The sequence below is a fragment of the Vespula pensylvanica genome, chromosome 9 (genome assembly GCF_014466175.1).
Source record: "Vespula pensylvanica isolate Volc-1 chromosome 9, ASM1446617v1, whole genome shotgun sequence".
Classification (NCBI taxonomy): Eukaryota; Metazoa; Arthropoda; class Insecta; order Hymenoptera; family Vespidae; genus Vespula; species Vespula pensylvanica.
Genome location: NC_057693.1, coordinates 2,962,294 through 2,979,623, shown reverse-complemented (window position 1 = coordinate 2,979,623; position 17,330 = coordinate 2,962,294). Strand labels below are relative to the sequence as shown.

General features: G+C 35.4%; 1 protein-coding gene across 2 annotated transcripts; it reads left to right on the top strand.

Moving 5' to 3' along the window:
* Window positions 1–1,474: 1,474 nt before the first annotated feature.
* Window positions 1,475–16,868, top strand: LOC122631916 (metabotropic glutamate receptor). Of its 2 annotated transcripts, XM_043818137.1 has the most exons (6): window positions 1,609–1,619; window positions 1,966–4,248; window positions 7,322–8,145; window positions 11,933–12,045; window positions 13,432–14,563; window positions 16,463–16,868. In XM_043818137.1, the coding sequence occupies exons 2-6, from the start codon at window positions 3,656–3,658 to the stop codon at window positions 16,609–16,611; spliced, it is 2,811 nt and encodes a 936-aa protein (XP_043674072.1). In that variant the 5' UTR covers window positions 1,609–1,619; window positions 1,966–3,655; the 3' UTR covers window positions 16,612–16,868. The 2 variants fall into 2 exon arrangements, with proteins under 2 accessions (XP_043674071.1, XP_043674072.1); XM_043818136.1 differs by having other exon boundaries at window positions 1,475–4,248.
* The last annotated feature ends 462 nt before the right edge of the window (window positions 16,869–17,330 follow it).

The following is a 17,330-nucleotide window of genomic DNA, read 5'->3' as shown; positions in this document are numbered from 1 at the left end:
GCTGGACGTTGGTAAAGAGAGAGATGCAGTAGCGCACGTCAGAAATTCGCATTTGTGGTTATCGCCCTTTTCTCTCTCTCTCTCTCTCTCCCTCTTTTAGAGAGTGACCTTCGAACTTTCATTCACTCTTCTCACGCCTCACGATGCGCTCTTCTCACCTTCTTGTTATAACGTATGTACATATCTCGAAGTAAAAGTAGATGAATTTGATATGCATACACGTGTGTATTTTGAGATTTATCAAAAGTAGCACAATTAAAACGTATCGTTCTCTCTTGTGTGTGTGTGTGTGTGTATTTGTGTATATACATATATACATATAATATTATATATAGATATATATTATATATATTATATACAAATATATATATGTATATAATATGTATATATACACACATAATATACATATATATGTATATATAGATATATATATGCACATGATATATATATATATATAAATGTATGTATATATAGATTTCTCTTTTATTCTCGTTCTTCTCTTTGGAAGAAAATATCGCAGCGACGAGCACCGACTTTCGAGCTTGAATCTTTAGCTGGTAATTTAGCGGATTGAACGAGCGCTGATACGGATGTGAGACTTTTATCCTCGGAAAGAAGTTTTCTCTTTTTTCTTTCTCTTTCTCTCTCTCTCTCTCTCTCTCTCTCTCTTTCTCTTCCTTTCTTCTTCTTTTTCTGTTGTGGAAAAAGGAAAGAAGAGAAGGAAGGTCTGAAAGGACTTCTTTCTCTCTTTCTCCTTGCATGGGAAAATAACAAGTTTCCAGTGAACCACGAGGAGGTTCAACACGGTGACGTGATATTGATTTGTTTTTGTTGAAACACAGAGAAAATCCAGAGAGGAAGGAAAAGAGAGAGAAGGAGAAAGAGAAAGAGAGAGAGAGAGAGAGAGAAAGAAATAGAAATAAAAAAAGCCAGGAAGAGAGGAGTAGCACGTCGAAGAGGAATGTGTGTCAGGACACTCGATACTCAACGATTCTCTCGTGACTGGACCAAGGATAAGTTGGAGTGAGAGAGAAAGATATATATATATATATATATAGATAGATAGAGACATGTATTTACATACGTTGCGTTGCGTCGTTCGAACGTTGACTGGAGAAGAAAAGAAGACGAAAGAGAAGAAAAAAATAGAAGAACGTTAGCTTCCCAGCTATCGTCAAGACTAGCCGGAAATTCGAAGGATGAGAACGAAATCAAGAAAGAAATATCTCGACAGGATAACATCGATTTGCGAGCACCGCGAAGGAAACCGATCGACGATTATCGATCCTCGTTGTCTTGTCTCGTTCTCGCATCACCGAACCCATTCGGAGACACTTCTCTTTCTTCTGCTTCGAGCTTTCAAACTTCGATCAAGAGAACGATCGATCAGTTTGAAGTTTACGATTGACGTTACTCAAAGCCACGAGTTCACCGAAAAATTATTATTATTATTATTATTATTATTATTATTATTATTAACATCATCATCGTTATTATTATCATTATTATTACTATTATCGTCATCCCAAGAACTTGCTCCTAACCGAATAATTTCGTCGAGACGAAAATTTTCGACGGGAAAGAGGCCATTAATACAGCGAGCACTGTGAGAAAAAATTGTTCGGTACACGTCCGTAGCTGTATTTCGTTTAGGATTCGAGCTGAGCTCGAAGTGGCTCGAGCACGTTAAGCTAGTAAAATCCGAGTTTGAGGGATCACAGGGAGCGTGACACGAATTAGAACTCATTTAGTAAAGTGTCGCTCGTTTGAAGGGGTCGTGTACTGAAAAGGAAAAGGGAAAGAGAGAGAGAGAGAGAGAGAGAGGGAGAGAGAGAGAGAGAGAAGAGAAAGAGAGAAACGAAATCGAAAAAGGGCTTTGCAGTGACCGAAGACCAAGAAGAGAAGCAACGTTAAGAGGACCACAACGAGGGAGCTTGCGATGATGCTGTTTTTCGTTTAAACGAGAGGGTTGAGAGTTAAAAGTGATATTTGCGATGAAGGGAACAAGGAAAAAGTCGTGGGAGGAAGCATCGAAGGAGGAGGAAAGCACGCTAAAAGAGGAAGTGCTGAAACGTATCGCGGAAATCCAAATCCATTGCAGCGTGGAGAAGAGAGGAAGAAGATAAAGGTTGGGGGTAAAAGGGAGAGAAAGAGAGAAAGAGAGAAATAGGGAAGCGAAGGAAAGAAGAGAACGCCACTTCACTGTTACGAGCTTTCTGTCAAAGAAAACGGGTCGGTTCGTCGGGCTACCCGAGAAAGCAACACTTTTTGATCAATATATATATACATATGTATATTTATATATATATGTATGTATGTATATGTATGTATGTACGTATGTATGTATAAAAAAAAAGAGAGAGAGAGAGAAAAGAAAGAGAGGTTGGAAACGAAACACATTTTCTTGGCGAATCGAAGTGAACCATACGACATCGAGTGGGTGGCCCGACTTTGGATAAAAGTTCAACATTCCTACAAAAGTTTTATTCGGCGGAAGAGGACGTAGTTTCAAGAAGTAAGGGAAGCGACGGAAAGAAAAGAAGGAAAGGACGGCTCCTTCCGACTCTGAAGAAGAAAAAAGAAGAATAAGAAGAAAAAGTTCCGGCGGCGACGGAAATGCCGAGGTTGCTTGCAAATTAGACGTCCGGAGTTGAACGAAGAATGCAGGGATCGTGAACGAGAACTCGAATCATCGAAGAAGAAAGACGAGGAGTATATCGTATCTCGAGTTTTTAGAAACGAGAAAGATTTAGTTGTGTAAAGGGCTAGTTCGAATAGTAATCGATCCAATCGATTCGGGATCGAGATCGACAGAAAATTCATGGCAAACGATGGCTCAGTAGTTATGGCGCTGGTCCAACGGCAATCGAGTTTCATGCTTGGAGCTTTCGAGAAGCGATCGGCAAGTTAACAACGTCGTTCTTCGTCGAACGTATCGGCTCCGCATATCCGGCTTTTAGATGAATAATTTTGCGGACAACTTCCGCCCTGTGATTGGAAACTTGGATATAGCTAATGCATCCACGACCTATATAAGCTTCATACATCAGATTCGAAGTTTCACGAACAAGTTATATCTCGATCAAGATCTATCGATCGATAGAAACGCTTTGTATTTATTTATTTGATCAATGAAAGACGTTTATAACGATCGACAAATTCAAATTTTTCGATAAAAGATAACGGAAGAAGGTTGAATTTTAAGATATGCCAGTCGAGGCGGCATCTTGCGTGCGTTTCGATCTATTTTAAAAGAAAATCGACTGCGCAATCTTGACGGAAGAATACGAACTAACGAATAAACAAGATGATCTCTAGTTCGGATCGTTCTTTGCCTCCGTTTAGAACGGAAGGAAAATATTTCGAGATCGATCGAAAGGTATAAATTCTTAGGAAACTCAACGAAGATTTCCAGATACTCGACACGTGTCTTTAAAGTGTCTCGCCTAATAACTTTTTGAACTTTTATTCGATAAGTGAATGAACGAAGAACATGCCTACGAGTTGTAGAACGTGCGAAAGGCCTAAAAACGTTGAAAACAACGATAACGACCATTACGAAAGTTAGAGAAGCTAAATGTTAATCTTAAGAGAAAGCAACGAATAAATAATCGATCGAAAGAGAATTAGCTGATCTAAAAGATGCGATCTTCATATGATTCGGAAAAGTAGCGCACGACGCTTTGTTATTCTCGTCAAAATGAAACGCTCTTTGCTACACACGGTGATCCTCTTGATGACGCTTCAGCAGTTACCGTCGATCAGTCGATCTCGAATACACAGTGAGAGGGAGTCCGTTTTGATACCAGGCGATATCGTCCTCGGTGGTTTGTTTCCCGTCCACGAGAAAGGCGGTTCCGCTTGCGGACCAAACGTCTACAATCGTGGCGTTCAACGGCTTGAGGCGATGCTCTTTGCGGTCGATCAAATCAACAGAGAGACCAGGATATTGCCGGACATTATGTTGGGTGTACACATCCTGGACACTTGTGGAAGAGACACCTATGCTCTCAATCAAAGTCTACACTTCGTTCGCGCTTCACTTTCAAATTTGGATATAAGCGTGCTCGAGTGTGCAGATCGATCGACGCCCAGAGTAAAGAAGACGGCTAGTGCTGGACCGATCTTTGGCGTCATCGGTGGATCCTACAGTTCCGTATCGCTTCAGGTCGCCAATCTGTTGCGCCTCTTTCACATACCACAAATATCACCAGCGTCCACGGCCAAGGCTCTTAGTGACAAAACCAGGTTTGTTTGCTTTTTTTTTCACATTATCTCTTTCTTTCGTTTATAGTAATACGAAGATAAATAAGAAGAAGATGACGAGATCAATTTCCATGTTCTTTTTTTTTCCACAGATATGTTAATCTTTAATAAGACCATGTACCTTGTATGCATTTTTTCTTTTATTTCATTTTTTCTTTTTCTATAAAATTAATCGATAGTTCGATCCGAAGATAATATTTGTATTGGTACATTACAGTTATACTATAAATTTTATGTTACATAATATCATTTCTTCTCTTAGACACGACAAAAAGTACTAAATTGAGTTATAGAGGATTAAAGAAAGATTACCAGTTCCGCGTGAATGAATATTTTTGCATTTTTGTATTAGGCACGTTTTCGTTGACGCTATTTGCGTTAACGGCTAACGATATCTCAAATATTTTTGCACGATTTCTATCTTTTCCATTGCGTGTATGATTAGTTATAAATGTTTTAATTTTTCCAAAACTGGATTGAACTAGAATTATTTATGAACCGTTATAACGTATATTTGATATATTTAGCACATATTTGGTACATTGATTTTTGGTATGAATATGAAATCAATTCGCTTAACCATCTAGATCGTGAAAATGATATGTGAATACGATATGATAGGTATGAATCACTGTATGTTTAGAAATATGGGTAGAAATATATTACATATAAGTTCTAATAGAAGAAACTAAGTTCCAAAATTGTAATTTTAAATCGCCCCACTATTCTTGATATAAAATTGTGAAAAAAATTCGTGATATCTTTAAAAATATTATTTTTTCAATATATCTTCAGAGTTTGAATATTTTTTGTCGCATGTGTGCGTTTTTTGCTGAATTTATAAATATTTAAAATTACCGCTATTTTTTAAAAGCAGAAATCGAATTGAATCGAAATATTTTGTTGAAAGTAATTTTATTTTCGGTACAAATTTCAAATTAATTCTACCATCCGTTTCAACGGTAGAGTGGATGCACGCACGCACGAACGCATGAACGCACGCATGCACGCAAGCACGCGCACATACACATTAAGATTTTTGTATGATCGAAAACTGAGGTTTTCGGATATTTCAAATAGTTTCAGAGATAATTATCCGGCAAAATTTTCGTTTTATTCGGTGCATAAGGAACTTCCTGTGGTCACGTGCCTAAAAATGAAAAAGATCTTGTAATTGCTCGATTCGTGAAACTTTCGAACTAATTACGAACAGTTACGTTGTTCCATGACCAATTTCAAAGAGAAAGAGAGAGCCACTACTACTGTTGCGTAACTATACTTACCTTTAGAAAGGATTGCATAATGAATCAAACATTCGTACGAAGTTACAGTTCTTGTTAGAAAACGATTCTAACAACGAATATTCTTTCAAAGGATTCTCTCGAATCGTGGTAAGTAATCAGGAAGCTACGTATAGTAAATCGATCAAGTTGCCTTTCAATGTTACATTCGATTGTTCAAGGATTAAGTTTAGGACTTCGTTTGATCAAGAGAGGACGAAATCGAAATTTTATACTTGTTTTTGCATTTAGATGTATTAGTAGCAGTAGTAGTAATAGCACAATAGAAATAAGAATAACTACATACTTCGGTTCGCTTATATTCTTTTTCCTATGCTTTGTACCCAATTGGAGCACACTTAATTGTCATTTTCGTCTCAACGCAAGTCCCGAAAAGGCTGCTTTTGTAACGTTGATATTGCTTTCGGTTTCATTAGGTATTCCTTAAAAAAGCCTTTCCTCCAACTTTTCCATTTGTTTCTATTCCGTTTGTACTTCTACCGGTTTTTGTTTCGAAACGAATAGTTAAGAGGAAAGAGAAAGGAAGATGTATGTGTATATATGTCACTAGTAATATTAAATATGTAATAGTAAGAAAGAAAAGAAAGAACATTTTCATTTAACCAAGCAGTATTTAGTTAGACGAAAATGTATGCATGTGTTCTCGTGTATCTGTGTAAGGTGAAGATTTTCTCTTCGCACCCATTTTTATCATTGTTTCTTTTTCCCACTTATTTTTATTCGTACATACATATCTTTTGTAATATTTTTTTCTCTGCTTTTACCGTTCCACCTCTTTCATTCTCCTAGCCATATTTTCTTTCTTTCTTTTTCTCTGTCCAATTTTTTTTCTTCCTTTTTTCTTTGTCTATTCTCGTTCTTTATTTCCAAGTAATTTTTTCGTTATCTGTAAAATATGAAAGAATAAAAAAAGTCATTGATCGTTCGATGAATGTCGGATATTATTAGATCCAAACAGTTCATTAACAAAAAAAAAAAAAAAAAAAAAAAAAAAAAAAAAACTTGTAATGTCGTCTTTTCTGCTGAAAAGGAAAAAAGATATATCCGGAAAGGTCTTCCCTCTTAGAATCACGATATTGCTTGCAAACTTGCGTTCTTACAAACGACTCTTTTTCTCTGAAATCGAGAGTATCGTCGAAGTGTATCGATTGGCAGAGATACTGGCTTCTATCTGTATCCTGCGTAACCCAATTTGTCCCAAGGGCTCGATTATGGATCTCTCCAGAGAAACTTCGATGTCGACCCTCGAGACATCGAACGGAATTGCGTGTAGACCGTTGATACTTTCGGCACGTGTTGATCATTAAGATGATATACTATTTCGATTCTCAGATGTTAATGATTTTTATTTTTCCGAAACGAAAGCCGCGTTGATTTATTTGATTTCTCATGGGATTCTCTTGGTAAATTGAGCCTTACAACTTTTATTCCATTTCAGTGAAACATTTGAAATCCTGGTTATTATTAAAATTGAAGAGAGAAGAAAAAGAAAATAAAGGATTACGTATCGATGCTCCAGAAATATATTCTAATTAAAGTTTCGACGATGAAGACATTTTTTTTTAGTTTTCAAAATGACGTATAGGATAATATATATAAGTTTTAATGATTTTCAAGCCTTTTCATTCTTAATTTATACTTTTATAGTATATAAGTATGCGTAGGCATTTATATATACGATATACTATAAATCGTGTTGATAGGTTGAATGTAAATATTTGTTATTGTTACGTATAAATTGTCTTCTTGTACAGGTTCGATTATTTTGCAAGGACAGTACCACCGGATACGTTCCAGTCGATTGCTCTGGTCGATGTGGTGAAAAGTGCTAACTGGTCTTACGTATCGACCGTCTATTCAGAGGGTAGCTACGGCGAATATGGGATCGAAGTGTTCACGCGTGAAGCAATCGAGAGAAACGTTTGCATAGCGGCAGCAGTAAAGGTACCGAGTGCAGCAGATGACAAGGTCTTCGATGATATTATTCAGAGATTGATAAAGAAGTCGAATGCTCGAGCAGTCGTCCTCTTCACTCGAGCCGAAGATGCCCGAGGAATTCTCGAAGCAACGAGGAGATCGAACCTCAGTCAAGCGTTTCAGTGGTTAGCCAGCGATGGTTGGGGCAGACAAATAAAGCTCGTCGAAGGTTTAGAAGAAGAAGCTGAAGGAGCGATTACCGTTGAACTTCAATCGAAAAATATTCCAGGATTCGACGAATATATGGCAACCTTAACGCCAGAAAACAACCATAGGAATCCTTGGTTCGCCGAATATTGGGAAGAGGTGTTTAGTTGCAATTTAAAGACAAACGCTAGGACTCAACATCAAGCACATACTACGATTTCACCAGCGAATGGTGCAAGAAAGACTTGTAATCCTGAATATAGATTAACACCGAGCAGAGGATACGAACAAGAATCTAAAGTCCAATTCGTTGTTGATGCTGTTTATGCGTTTGCATTGGCTCTTCATAATCTTCAGCGTGATCTTTGTGGTAAGACTGGAGTATGTCCTGCGATGGCCAATTATGATCGCGGTGCTTTCTACAGAAATTATCTCTTAAACGTTTCCTTCAAAGGTAAGTTCGATTTTTATATATTTTTTTTTTTGTTTATTTTCTTATTCGAACGAATGGGTCTTGATCGATATCACGTTGATCTAACTCTTATCTATAACGAAATGTATCGTACCTATGTACGTAGTTTATTGCATTCGAGTATTACAAAACGATCATCCTATCCAACGTAAATCAAATTTATTTTTTGTTATTATGCGACCGAGAAAAGCAATAACTATTTAATAAGTTCATACGCAGTAAACTGAATGTGATGGCTAAGTAACACCGATAAATTCTCAAGAATTTATACAATCGAATATCGAATATAAAAGTACGGATGAAAGGATCGTTAGAAATTCTCAATTTCCTTATTGATTGCTCGATTCTAATTATAAATATTGTATCCACGTAGAGATACAAGACAAGATCGATGCGAAAAAATTGTTTATAGATTTTTTCTCTTTTTTTTTCTTTTTTTGTTAATGGAAAATACTTGATAACAAACGTTGAAAACAAAACGTTCGATTCTTCGCATACTTTCTACCAAAATCTCAAAATTCTTTAAAAATTCGATATAGAAAAAGTTACTCGATCAAAAAAAACTGTCCGAATATTTCTGCGACTGACTGTATATCGCAGAACGCGACGACTATCGATCGAAAGCATTTAGTTCAGCGAAGTTACCTTTTTTCTTTTTTTTTTTTTTTTTTTTCTTTTCCTTCCGATAAAATGACATTTAGTCGAGGATAAAGTAAGAAGGATAAAAATATTTTCAAACGAAATTTTCTAAGTCGAATCAACGTGACATCGATTTGCATTTAACTTGTATCACAATAACGCATTCTATAATCGATAATCCGAAAATCATAAGGAACACTTTGAAAGATGGATCGATCACGTGCGAGAGAAACAAAACGAACGTATACATAGTTGGATATCCCTCGAGTTCCTTTTGCGTTAGTAATCGATCATTTCGTCCTTGAAGATGTAGAGTCGTTAAAGGAAATACTCTATAGATACAAATGGAAATTATCGCAGACAGAGTAGAATTCATATATCATAAGGGGAAAGGTACAGTCCAGGACGAGGTTAGATTAAGAAAAACATTTATCGAGGTCAGAACTTCGATAGATAGACGCAACACATATCAGAAATATTTATAGCATGTTCGAATTTATTTCTTGAGTGAGAAAAAGATCGAATGAAGAGAAACTGTGTGATGGGGAAGGAAGAGGGTGGCGGTAGGGGTCTGGGGATGGGGACTGTTTTTAGATAGGAGGAAGTAGAACTTTCGTTGATTCTATGAGTTCGCGATGAGACGATACGTGTATTATTAAACGGAATATCTCGAATTGAATCGGACTCATCCGACGGGCGTACCACTATCGATTCGTGTCACGAACGTACACGCGACGATATCGCACGAAATGCGCAGGAGATAATGGCTCTCGCGTTTATTCCTCGCCGGCTGCGTTTTTAGGCTAGCGGCAGCCTAGAACATCGGCTCAAATATTAAGGTCACGCCGTTGCAGGTACTTTCGGTGATAAAGGGAATACGATCCTTCTTCGTGGAGTCTCTTTTCTTTGATCTCTTTCCCGATTCGATAACTGCGTTGAAATTCATATTATTATTATTAAACTTCAATCTCGGTAATCTCCTTCGCGAACAGATGGATCTTCTTAATATCTATGTATTTTACTACTTAAGTTACAAAGGGAATGGACTGTGAAATCTTTTCTTAGTATTTAGTATTTAAGTTACGAATAAATTTTAAATAGACGATGTTGAGCAACGTTTCTTTTTCCTTTGTTGTTTTCTTTTCTCAGACAAATCTTTGTTGAGAAGAAAAAATATTCGAGGATAAATTTAACGTCGGTAGTATTGATATATTTACATACATCGAATGTGAATCGCGACAATATCTTGAGTCTCGTTCGTAACAAATATTTATTTAAAATGGTCATCATGTTTTAAGAAAATTCCGAAATGACTAATGGATCGATGGCGTGAATCATATACGCAGGTGTTTTGAAATTTGCAACATCATTTTTTTTACCATTCCTTATAACTATATAAGATAATTGGGAATTGGGAGAGAAGCGTGTCGATCGATCATTCAATCGATTAATCGAAGAATAAGATAGAAATGTATACCTATATACATAATTCAGCTAATCATTTCACACCGATTAATTAGTAAGCGACGATTTACTTTGAGTCCCATAGCGTGACTCGCTCGCTATTATATTAGCTTCACGGGTAATACAATAGAACGAGGAAATTGCGTTACGCGATGTCCGTCTATTTAGGTCACCGAACAAGAAGATCTCTCGACGATATTTTCGAATAAAGAGAATACTGCATGAGCCATCGAAGACGATCGTGTCTTTTCTGATCTACGTATTCTATAAACTTATTATTCTTATTAATACTATTATTATTATTATTCCTTTTATTTTTTTTATCAGGATCGTACAATTTCCAAAGAAACACAGATGATTTTCATCTTTTTCATCGGTTCTTCGCCATAAAGCCATGTGATTTTTAAAATATACACTTATATATCTGTATTTTTGATCTTGTTTCATCTTCTCGTTACAAAATTAATTGACAATTATAATATTTTCAATGGAGGGATTAAATGAAATTTTCTTTCTTTCTTTTATTTTTTCTTATTCTTTATTTTTTTAAATGAGGCGAAAATAACGTAAAACAAAACGCATTACTTTAATAATACCTAGTACCAACAGTATGTTATCACTTTTTATTTACAAAGAAGATCGAAGGTCATAGCACGTGTAAGATAAGATATTGTTCGACAATAAGAAATGAATTAAGACTTACAGTCTCAATGATCAAACGTTTTTCATGTATTCGTCGCGCATTCATCGCGTGTGATTAATCACCAATTCGTCATATCTTATTGATAGTAGCTGATATACATTAGTAAATTCTTCTCGATTCATGCAAGTATTTCTTCATATCTCTTTGTTCTCAACACCTGTATGAAGTAATAAAACGATGATCTAAGTCAAAATTCATCATAGTGCTCTCAAATTCGTTAAAATCATCTAATCAATTTCAACCGTTTGGAAAAAAAAAATTCGAGTCTTTTCGTATCTCCAACGATATGATGATGTCAATGAAAAATACGATCTTCCTCTTTCTAAGAGATTTGGAATATTTGATAACGATATTTTATCGATTAAATTTTGCTTTGTTATTTACAATTAAAAAATTTCTATTTCTTCGTGTAACTAAATACAACTCATCAACTCTTTACCATAATTATTCTTTTAATTTCTTTTCGACCAATTCTGACGACTTTTTTCTATTTCTAATATTTCACATAATTTGAAAATAATTTTTTAACGAAACTATTCCATATTGATTTGTTTTATTAAGATTTCTAGGAGAAAAATACATTGAGAAGAAAAGTGATATAGAGAAGAAAAAAATCTGTTGAATTTTGTAACTTTCTAATAGATGTCGTTGAAATTGGAATTAAATGATTGAGATTTGGGCGTACTCTAACGGATGAGATATTCGATTAGAAAAAAATTATAAGAGCAAAAATTTAAAACGAACTGTGTGCATTTTCTTCGAAAACAAAATTCGAAAAGGAAATTCTTGGTGGCAGTTATCTCTACTGAAGGTTCTTGGAAAAGGATAACTTTTCACGGCCCTCCTAACCGATATACTTTCAAAACCCATTCGTCGCAGCTTCGCCGAGTGTACCTTCGCGATATTACGAGCCATTTCACGGGCCAAGCCTCGAGGGTATTCAGATTTTCAGTCATTTTCTAGACTCCGCTGGCAGCGAGGTGAAATTTGACGAACACGGTGACGGCCTGGCAAGATACGAGATCCTGAATTTCCGGAAGTCGAATCTCAGCGGTACCGATGGCTATCACTATCGGGCAAGTACAAAGATAATAAGAGAAACAAACAATAAAATAAAGAAAAAGAACAAGGAAAAAAAAAATAGAAGAACAAAATAAAATAGAAAAACGGAAAAGAAAGAAACGAGTTTTCTCTCAGATTTCACTCCTTCTTTTTTTCTACACAATTAATTAACGTTCGTGAAAATCCGTAAAAAAAAAAAGAAAAATCGCATTTGTAGAACCTCCGTTTAATTTGCTTTCTTCGAATTACTTTTGTAAAAGTTCGCGTTCGAACCGTCACGAAAGCTATCATCCTCTCTTATTGTTTCCGTCGGGAACTTTCCACAAATTGTCTCTCTCTCTCTCTTTCTCCTTCTTTTCTTTTCTTTTCTTTTTTTCTTTTCTTTTCTTTTTTTTCATTTATTTTCTTTTATTTTCTCTCTCACTTACCATCTTTTTACGAATTCTTGTTCTTTTCGACAAATAATAATTTCTAAATATATTATTAACGTCTATATTAATGCTATAACATATATATTAACGTGTGTATCAATAATATGTTATTAACATATATATTTATATCTATAAATATGCCTGATCAATATTTCGTAGAAATGTTCTCATCGTGAACGGTGATGAATCGTTTAATCATATCAGATTTCTTCCTCTAGCTCCGTTTAAAACCGTGCATAGCCCAGATCTGTCGATTATTTTATTGAATTAGCATCAATTAATTTATAATTAAATGTTGCTACAGTTTAAACAAATATTTCACAAAAGCATGTAAACAAAGAGCATGGACAAAATTTTCTTCATTTTTCCAATTAGTCATACTCTCGAACGGAATATATCTAACTAACTAGCCCTCAAATGAATTTCCAGAGAAGAACCAAGCTTCGTTAATAAAACGTGATGTTGAAAGCACAAGAATCCTTTTTATTTGCATATTATATAGTATAAACGTTCTGTAATATCTTTTTATGCGAGATATCGGATCAGAACTTGCCCACGTTTTATTTCATATATTGATTCTTTCTTTTTTTTTCTATTTGTTTTTATTCTTGTTTAAATAAAATATCATCGAAAAGATAAATTTATAATTGCACCGAGACGTAAAATCGAATATTTGCATATCTGGATTTAAAGAGATAAAAAGAAAGAGAGAAACAGATAGTTATCTGACCATTTAACGTTATTGCATCACGAGAAAATATAGTTATTTCAATTTCATATATCCGATCTACTATAAATTGCAAATATCTTATAAAAGGATTTGAAAGAAAAATATGTTGCAAGTTGTATATATATATATGTATGTATGTATGCATGTATGTATGTTTGTATATATGAGAGAGAGAGGGGGGGGGAGAGGGAGAGAGAGAGAGAGAGAGAGAGAGAAAATAAAAACGCAAAAGATTTCAGGTCGTAGGCAAATGGTACAACTCCTTGGATATTAAGACGGACGAGATGGTTTGGGCACGAGGTACAAAAGACATACCGATCTCAGCATGCTCTTTACCCTGCGAGTCAGGTATGATAAAGAAGCAACAGGGTGACACTTGTTGCTGGGTGTGCGATCAGTGCGAAGAGTACGAGTTCGTGTACGATGAGTATACCTGCATGGATTGCGGGCCAGGCTTGTGGCCTCACACAGACAAAAAAGGTTGCTACCATTTACCAGTGAAGCATATCAAGTGGAGCAGCGCCTTTGCGATAGCACCGGCTGTGATTTCTTGTCTTGGAATAGCAGCGACCTTGGCAGTGGCTTGTCTTCTCTTTCAACATCGAGACACTCCAGTAGTTCGTGCTTCTGGACGAGAGTTGACCGTTGTTCTTTTAGCCGGTGTTTTGGTCTGCTATTTGAACACGTTTTTGTTACTGATAACACCAACGACGGTTACCTGTGTTCTTCAAAGGTTTGGCGTAGGCGTGAGTTTCAGCGCCGTCTACGGTGCCCTTCTTACCAAGACCAATCGTATCGCCAGGATATTCGATGCAGCTTCGAGATCTGCGGTGAGACCTCGATACATCAGTCCAACCTCGCAAGTTTGTATAGCGGCCGCCTTGATAGCATTCCAAATTGTCCTGACTCTTATATGGATGGTCGTCGAGCCACCAGGCACGCGATATTATTATCCCGATCGCAAACAAGTCATATTGAAATGTAACATCCAAGACATGAGTTTTCTCTTCTCTCAATTATACAACGCTATTCTGATCCTTGTATCCACCGTTTATGCCGTAAAAACACGAAAGATACCCGAAAACTTTAACGAAAGCAAATTCATCGGCTTCACTATGTACACGACTTGTATCATCTGGCTTGGCTTTGTACCCATTTATTTCGGAACTGGAAACGCTCACGAGACCCAAATCACGACGCTCTGTGTCGCCATTAGTCTTAGCGCATCGGTTACCCTCGTATGTCTCTACGCACCCAAAGTCTACATTATCGTCTTCCAACCGGATAAAAATATACGAGGCAAAACTTTCATCAAGGGCAACACTTTGAAGAAACAGGGTAGCAGCGCTGGAACCTCTTCGGTCACGAAATGTGAGTGAATATAGATCGATTAGTCGTTCGATTAGATTAGATTAGATTCGATTTAAATCGACTCGATTCGATTTTCACCTTTTATTCGTATTTCGTTATCTCGAATTAGACACATCGCTATCCAATATCCTTTCTTCTTATTCGAGATCGTAATACACGATACAAAGCCATTTTAGGTCAATCGATCGTTTATCTTGGGGGAGCTTAATCTTTTATTATTCCAATTATTCGATTTAACAAAGAACACCGACGTTTACAACGTCGCAATAAACTCAGACTTGTACGTGTGACGAGATAATTATAAACTCTACGATCACTCCTTCAAATTCGTTTCATTACGATAATACCTCGCAGTATTTCCGAAATATTGAAGTTTCGTCTTAAACTAAATATACATGAGTGATAATAATAATATGTACGTACATAGAAGGAGAATTTTAATAATGACGAAACATCACATTCTATGTTAAAACGTAACAACGAATGATAATCTTAATGCCTTGCTACGACGCACGGTTTTGTCAATAAGCGTGACCCATTTTTTATGCGGCTTTAGACTCAACGATTTTTTTTTTCTGTCAAGACAAATCTAGCGCATTTTCTATAATGTCTTCCAAAAGTTCTTTTTCTTTTCTTTTTCCTTTTCGTTTTCGTTTTCGTTTTCGTTTTCTTCAACCGAATTTATTCATATTTATTTTGAAAATAATTATCGCCATTGGAAAAATGTAATGGACGCGATTTAAAGCGAAGACATTGACAAAAATTAGTCGGATGAATTGCGAATTATGAGGAGACAGAGACGGTAATGAGAATACTCGGCACGATGCCAAAGCGCTTTGTAACTGGCACTCTTTAATTAGACTGTACAGAGTACATTCGCTCTCGTACTATGTACATACGTACTTGGCCAGCTCGTATATTATCGCGATCGCATTCTACGCGTTCCATTTCATATTCCGATGTAAAATTCTTCGTTAAAATGCGGCCACGACGTATACGCATTGATAATTTTAGTTAAATGCGAAGGATACGTTCACTCTATCAAGATCGCAACTTCATTAAGTTTTTTTCATAAACATTGACAAATTATTCTAATCGCTGAAAAAATTTGGAAAAAGAAGAAAGTAAAGAGAAAATGATGACAATGGTTTTACGCGAAACTTACAATAATATGCAAAGTTATCTTTCCTTTTTTATCTGGCTCTTAATCTACTTCCCTTGAGTCCCTTGTACAATTTAATTTTTAATTCTAATCGTTCACATTGAATATACATTAATATTGAAAAAGTAGCGTAATGATGGACAAAAATAATTAATAATCGGTGATGTTACAGTTGCATGTTAAAGAAGAGAAAAGTAGTTAATAATAATTTTATAAAATTTTATTAATTCCGCTGCGATTCAATTTATTTATTTACATCAACGAAGATAAAATGTTAGATACTATTCAATTTCTATTATAATTTATCTACTGACGTTATGGGTGTAATGAAATATTCTGTTGAAATCGTGACATGTCATAGTAATGAATTTATTAAATTATACTCACATGTATAGAGAGAGGATTTCTACCTCATCGTTTTCTTCATCACAGATTTCATGAATATGTATCGGATCTTCTGATGACTTTTTAGGTGAAAGATAATTTAAAGCTGTCCGAGTATTATCTTGTAAGATAGAAATGATTTGGTAAAATTGAGATTATTTACTTAATTTTATCAATTTCCATTGATATAAAATGAATCATTCGTACGAATTTAATTCATCTATTTATATGACGATGAAAGACTCGATTCCGATATATATGATATAATATCCGATACATATGTATATCGACGTGTGTGTGTATCATTGAAAACCTAAAAATCAGTGTTATCATATTATTATTTCATGTTTCAGATACTGCCTGTGAATTAGTCAGTGAAAGTATGCCTTTGCAGAGTGCACTCACAGCGGCCGTACAAACTTCGGTGGGCGTAACGGAGATCTCGCTTGCACCGAACTCGTCTAGTATGACAACTAATAACGAACAGGTGGCTCAATTGTAAATCGACCCGCCAATTACTTCTACGTACGAATATAATATCTTTGACACATTCAATAAATTTGAGACATATTCGACGAGTGAATAAGTGTAAATTACTGAAGGAAAAAAAGAAAAGGAAAAAAAAATAATAATGTAATATTCCATCGTAGATTAATTTCTTCGAGTAAGAAGAATATAGAAAGAAGGATGGAGAAATTTTACGAGACTGTGTGCATTAGAAGAAAAATATAAAAATAAAAAAGGAAGATAAAAAAAAAAGACCAGATACAATATCGATCGATGTTATTTCATTCGTGAATTATGTACAAGGTACTTATTTCATAATATACAATATTTCGAGCGTGTGTGTTGGAGTGCAAATACTATACCTTTATCGAGATAATGTTAAAACAATAATTTGCATAATCGATTAACTTAACAGACTACGTTCGTACAAATGCTTTGTTGTGTTTTGCGTCCTAAATTCATTAATACTATACTTATCAATGTATTACAAAACACCGTGTGTATATATATGTATATCAAGATCATCGATCAATCAACCACGATCATTGTTGTCGTTATTGTTACTGTTAACGTTGTCCTTGCTATAAATATATAAATATAAATATATATATATACATATACATATATACATATATATAATTATGTATGTATATGAATATGCGTACGTATGTAAAAAAAAGATAGATATATACCTATGTACGTAAAAAGTATGCA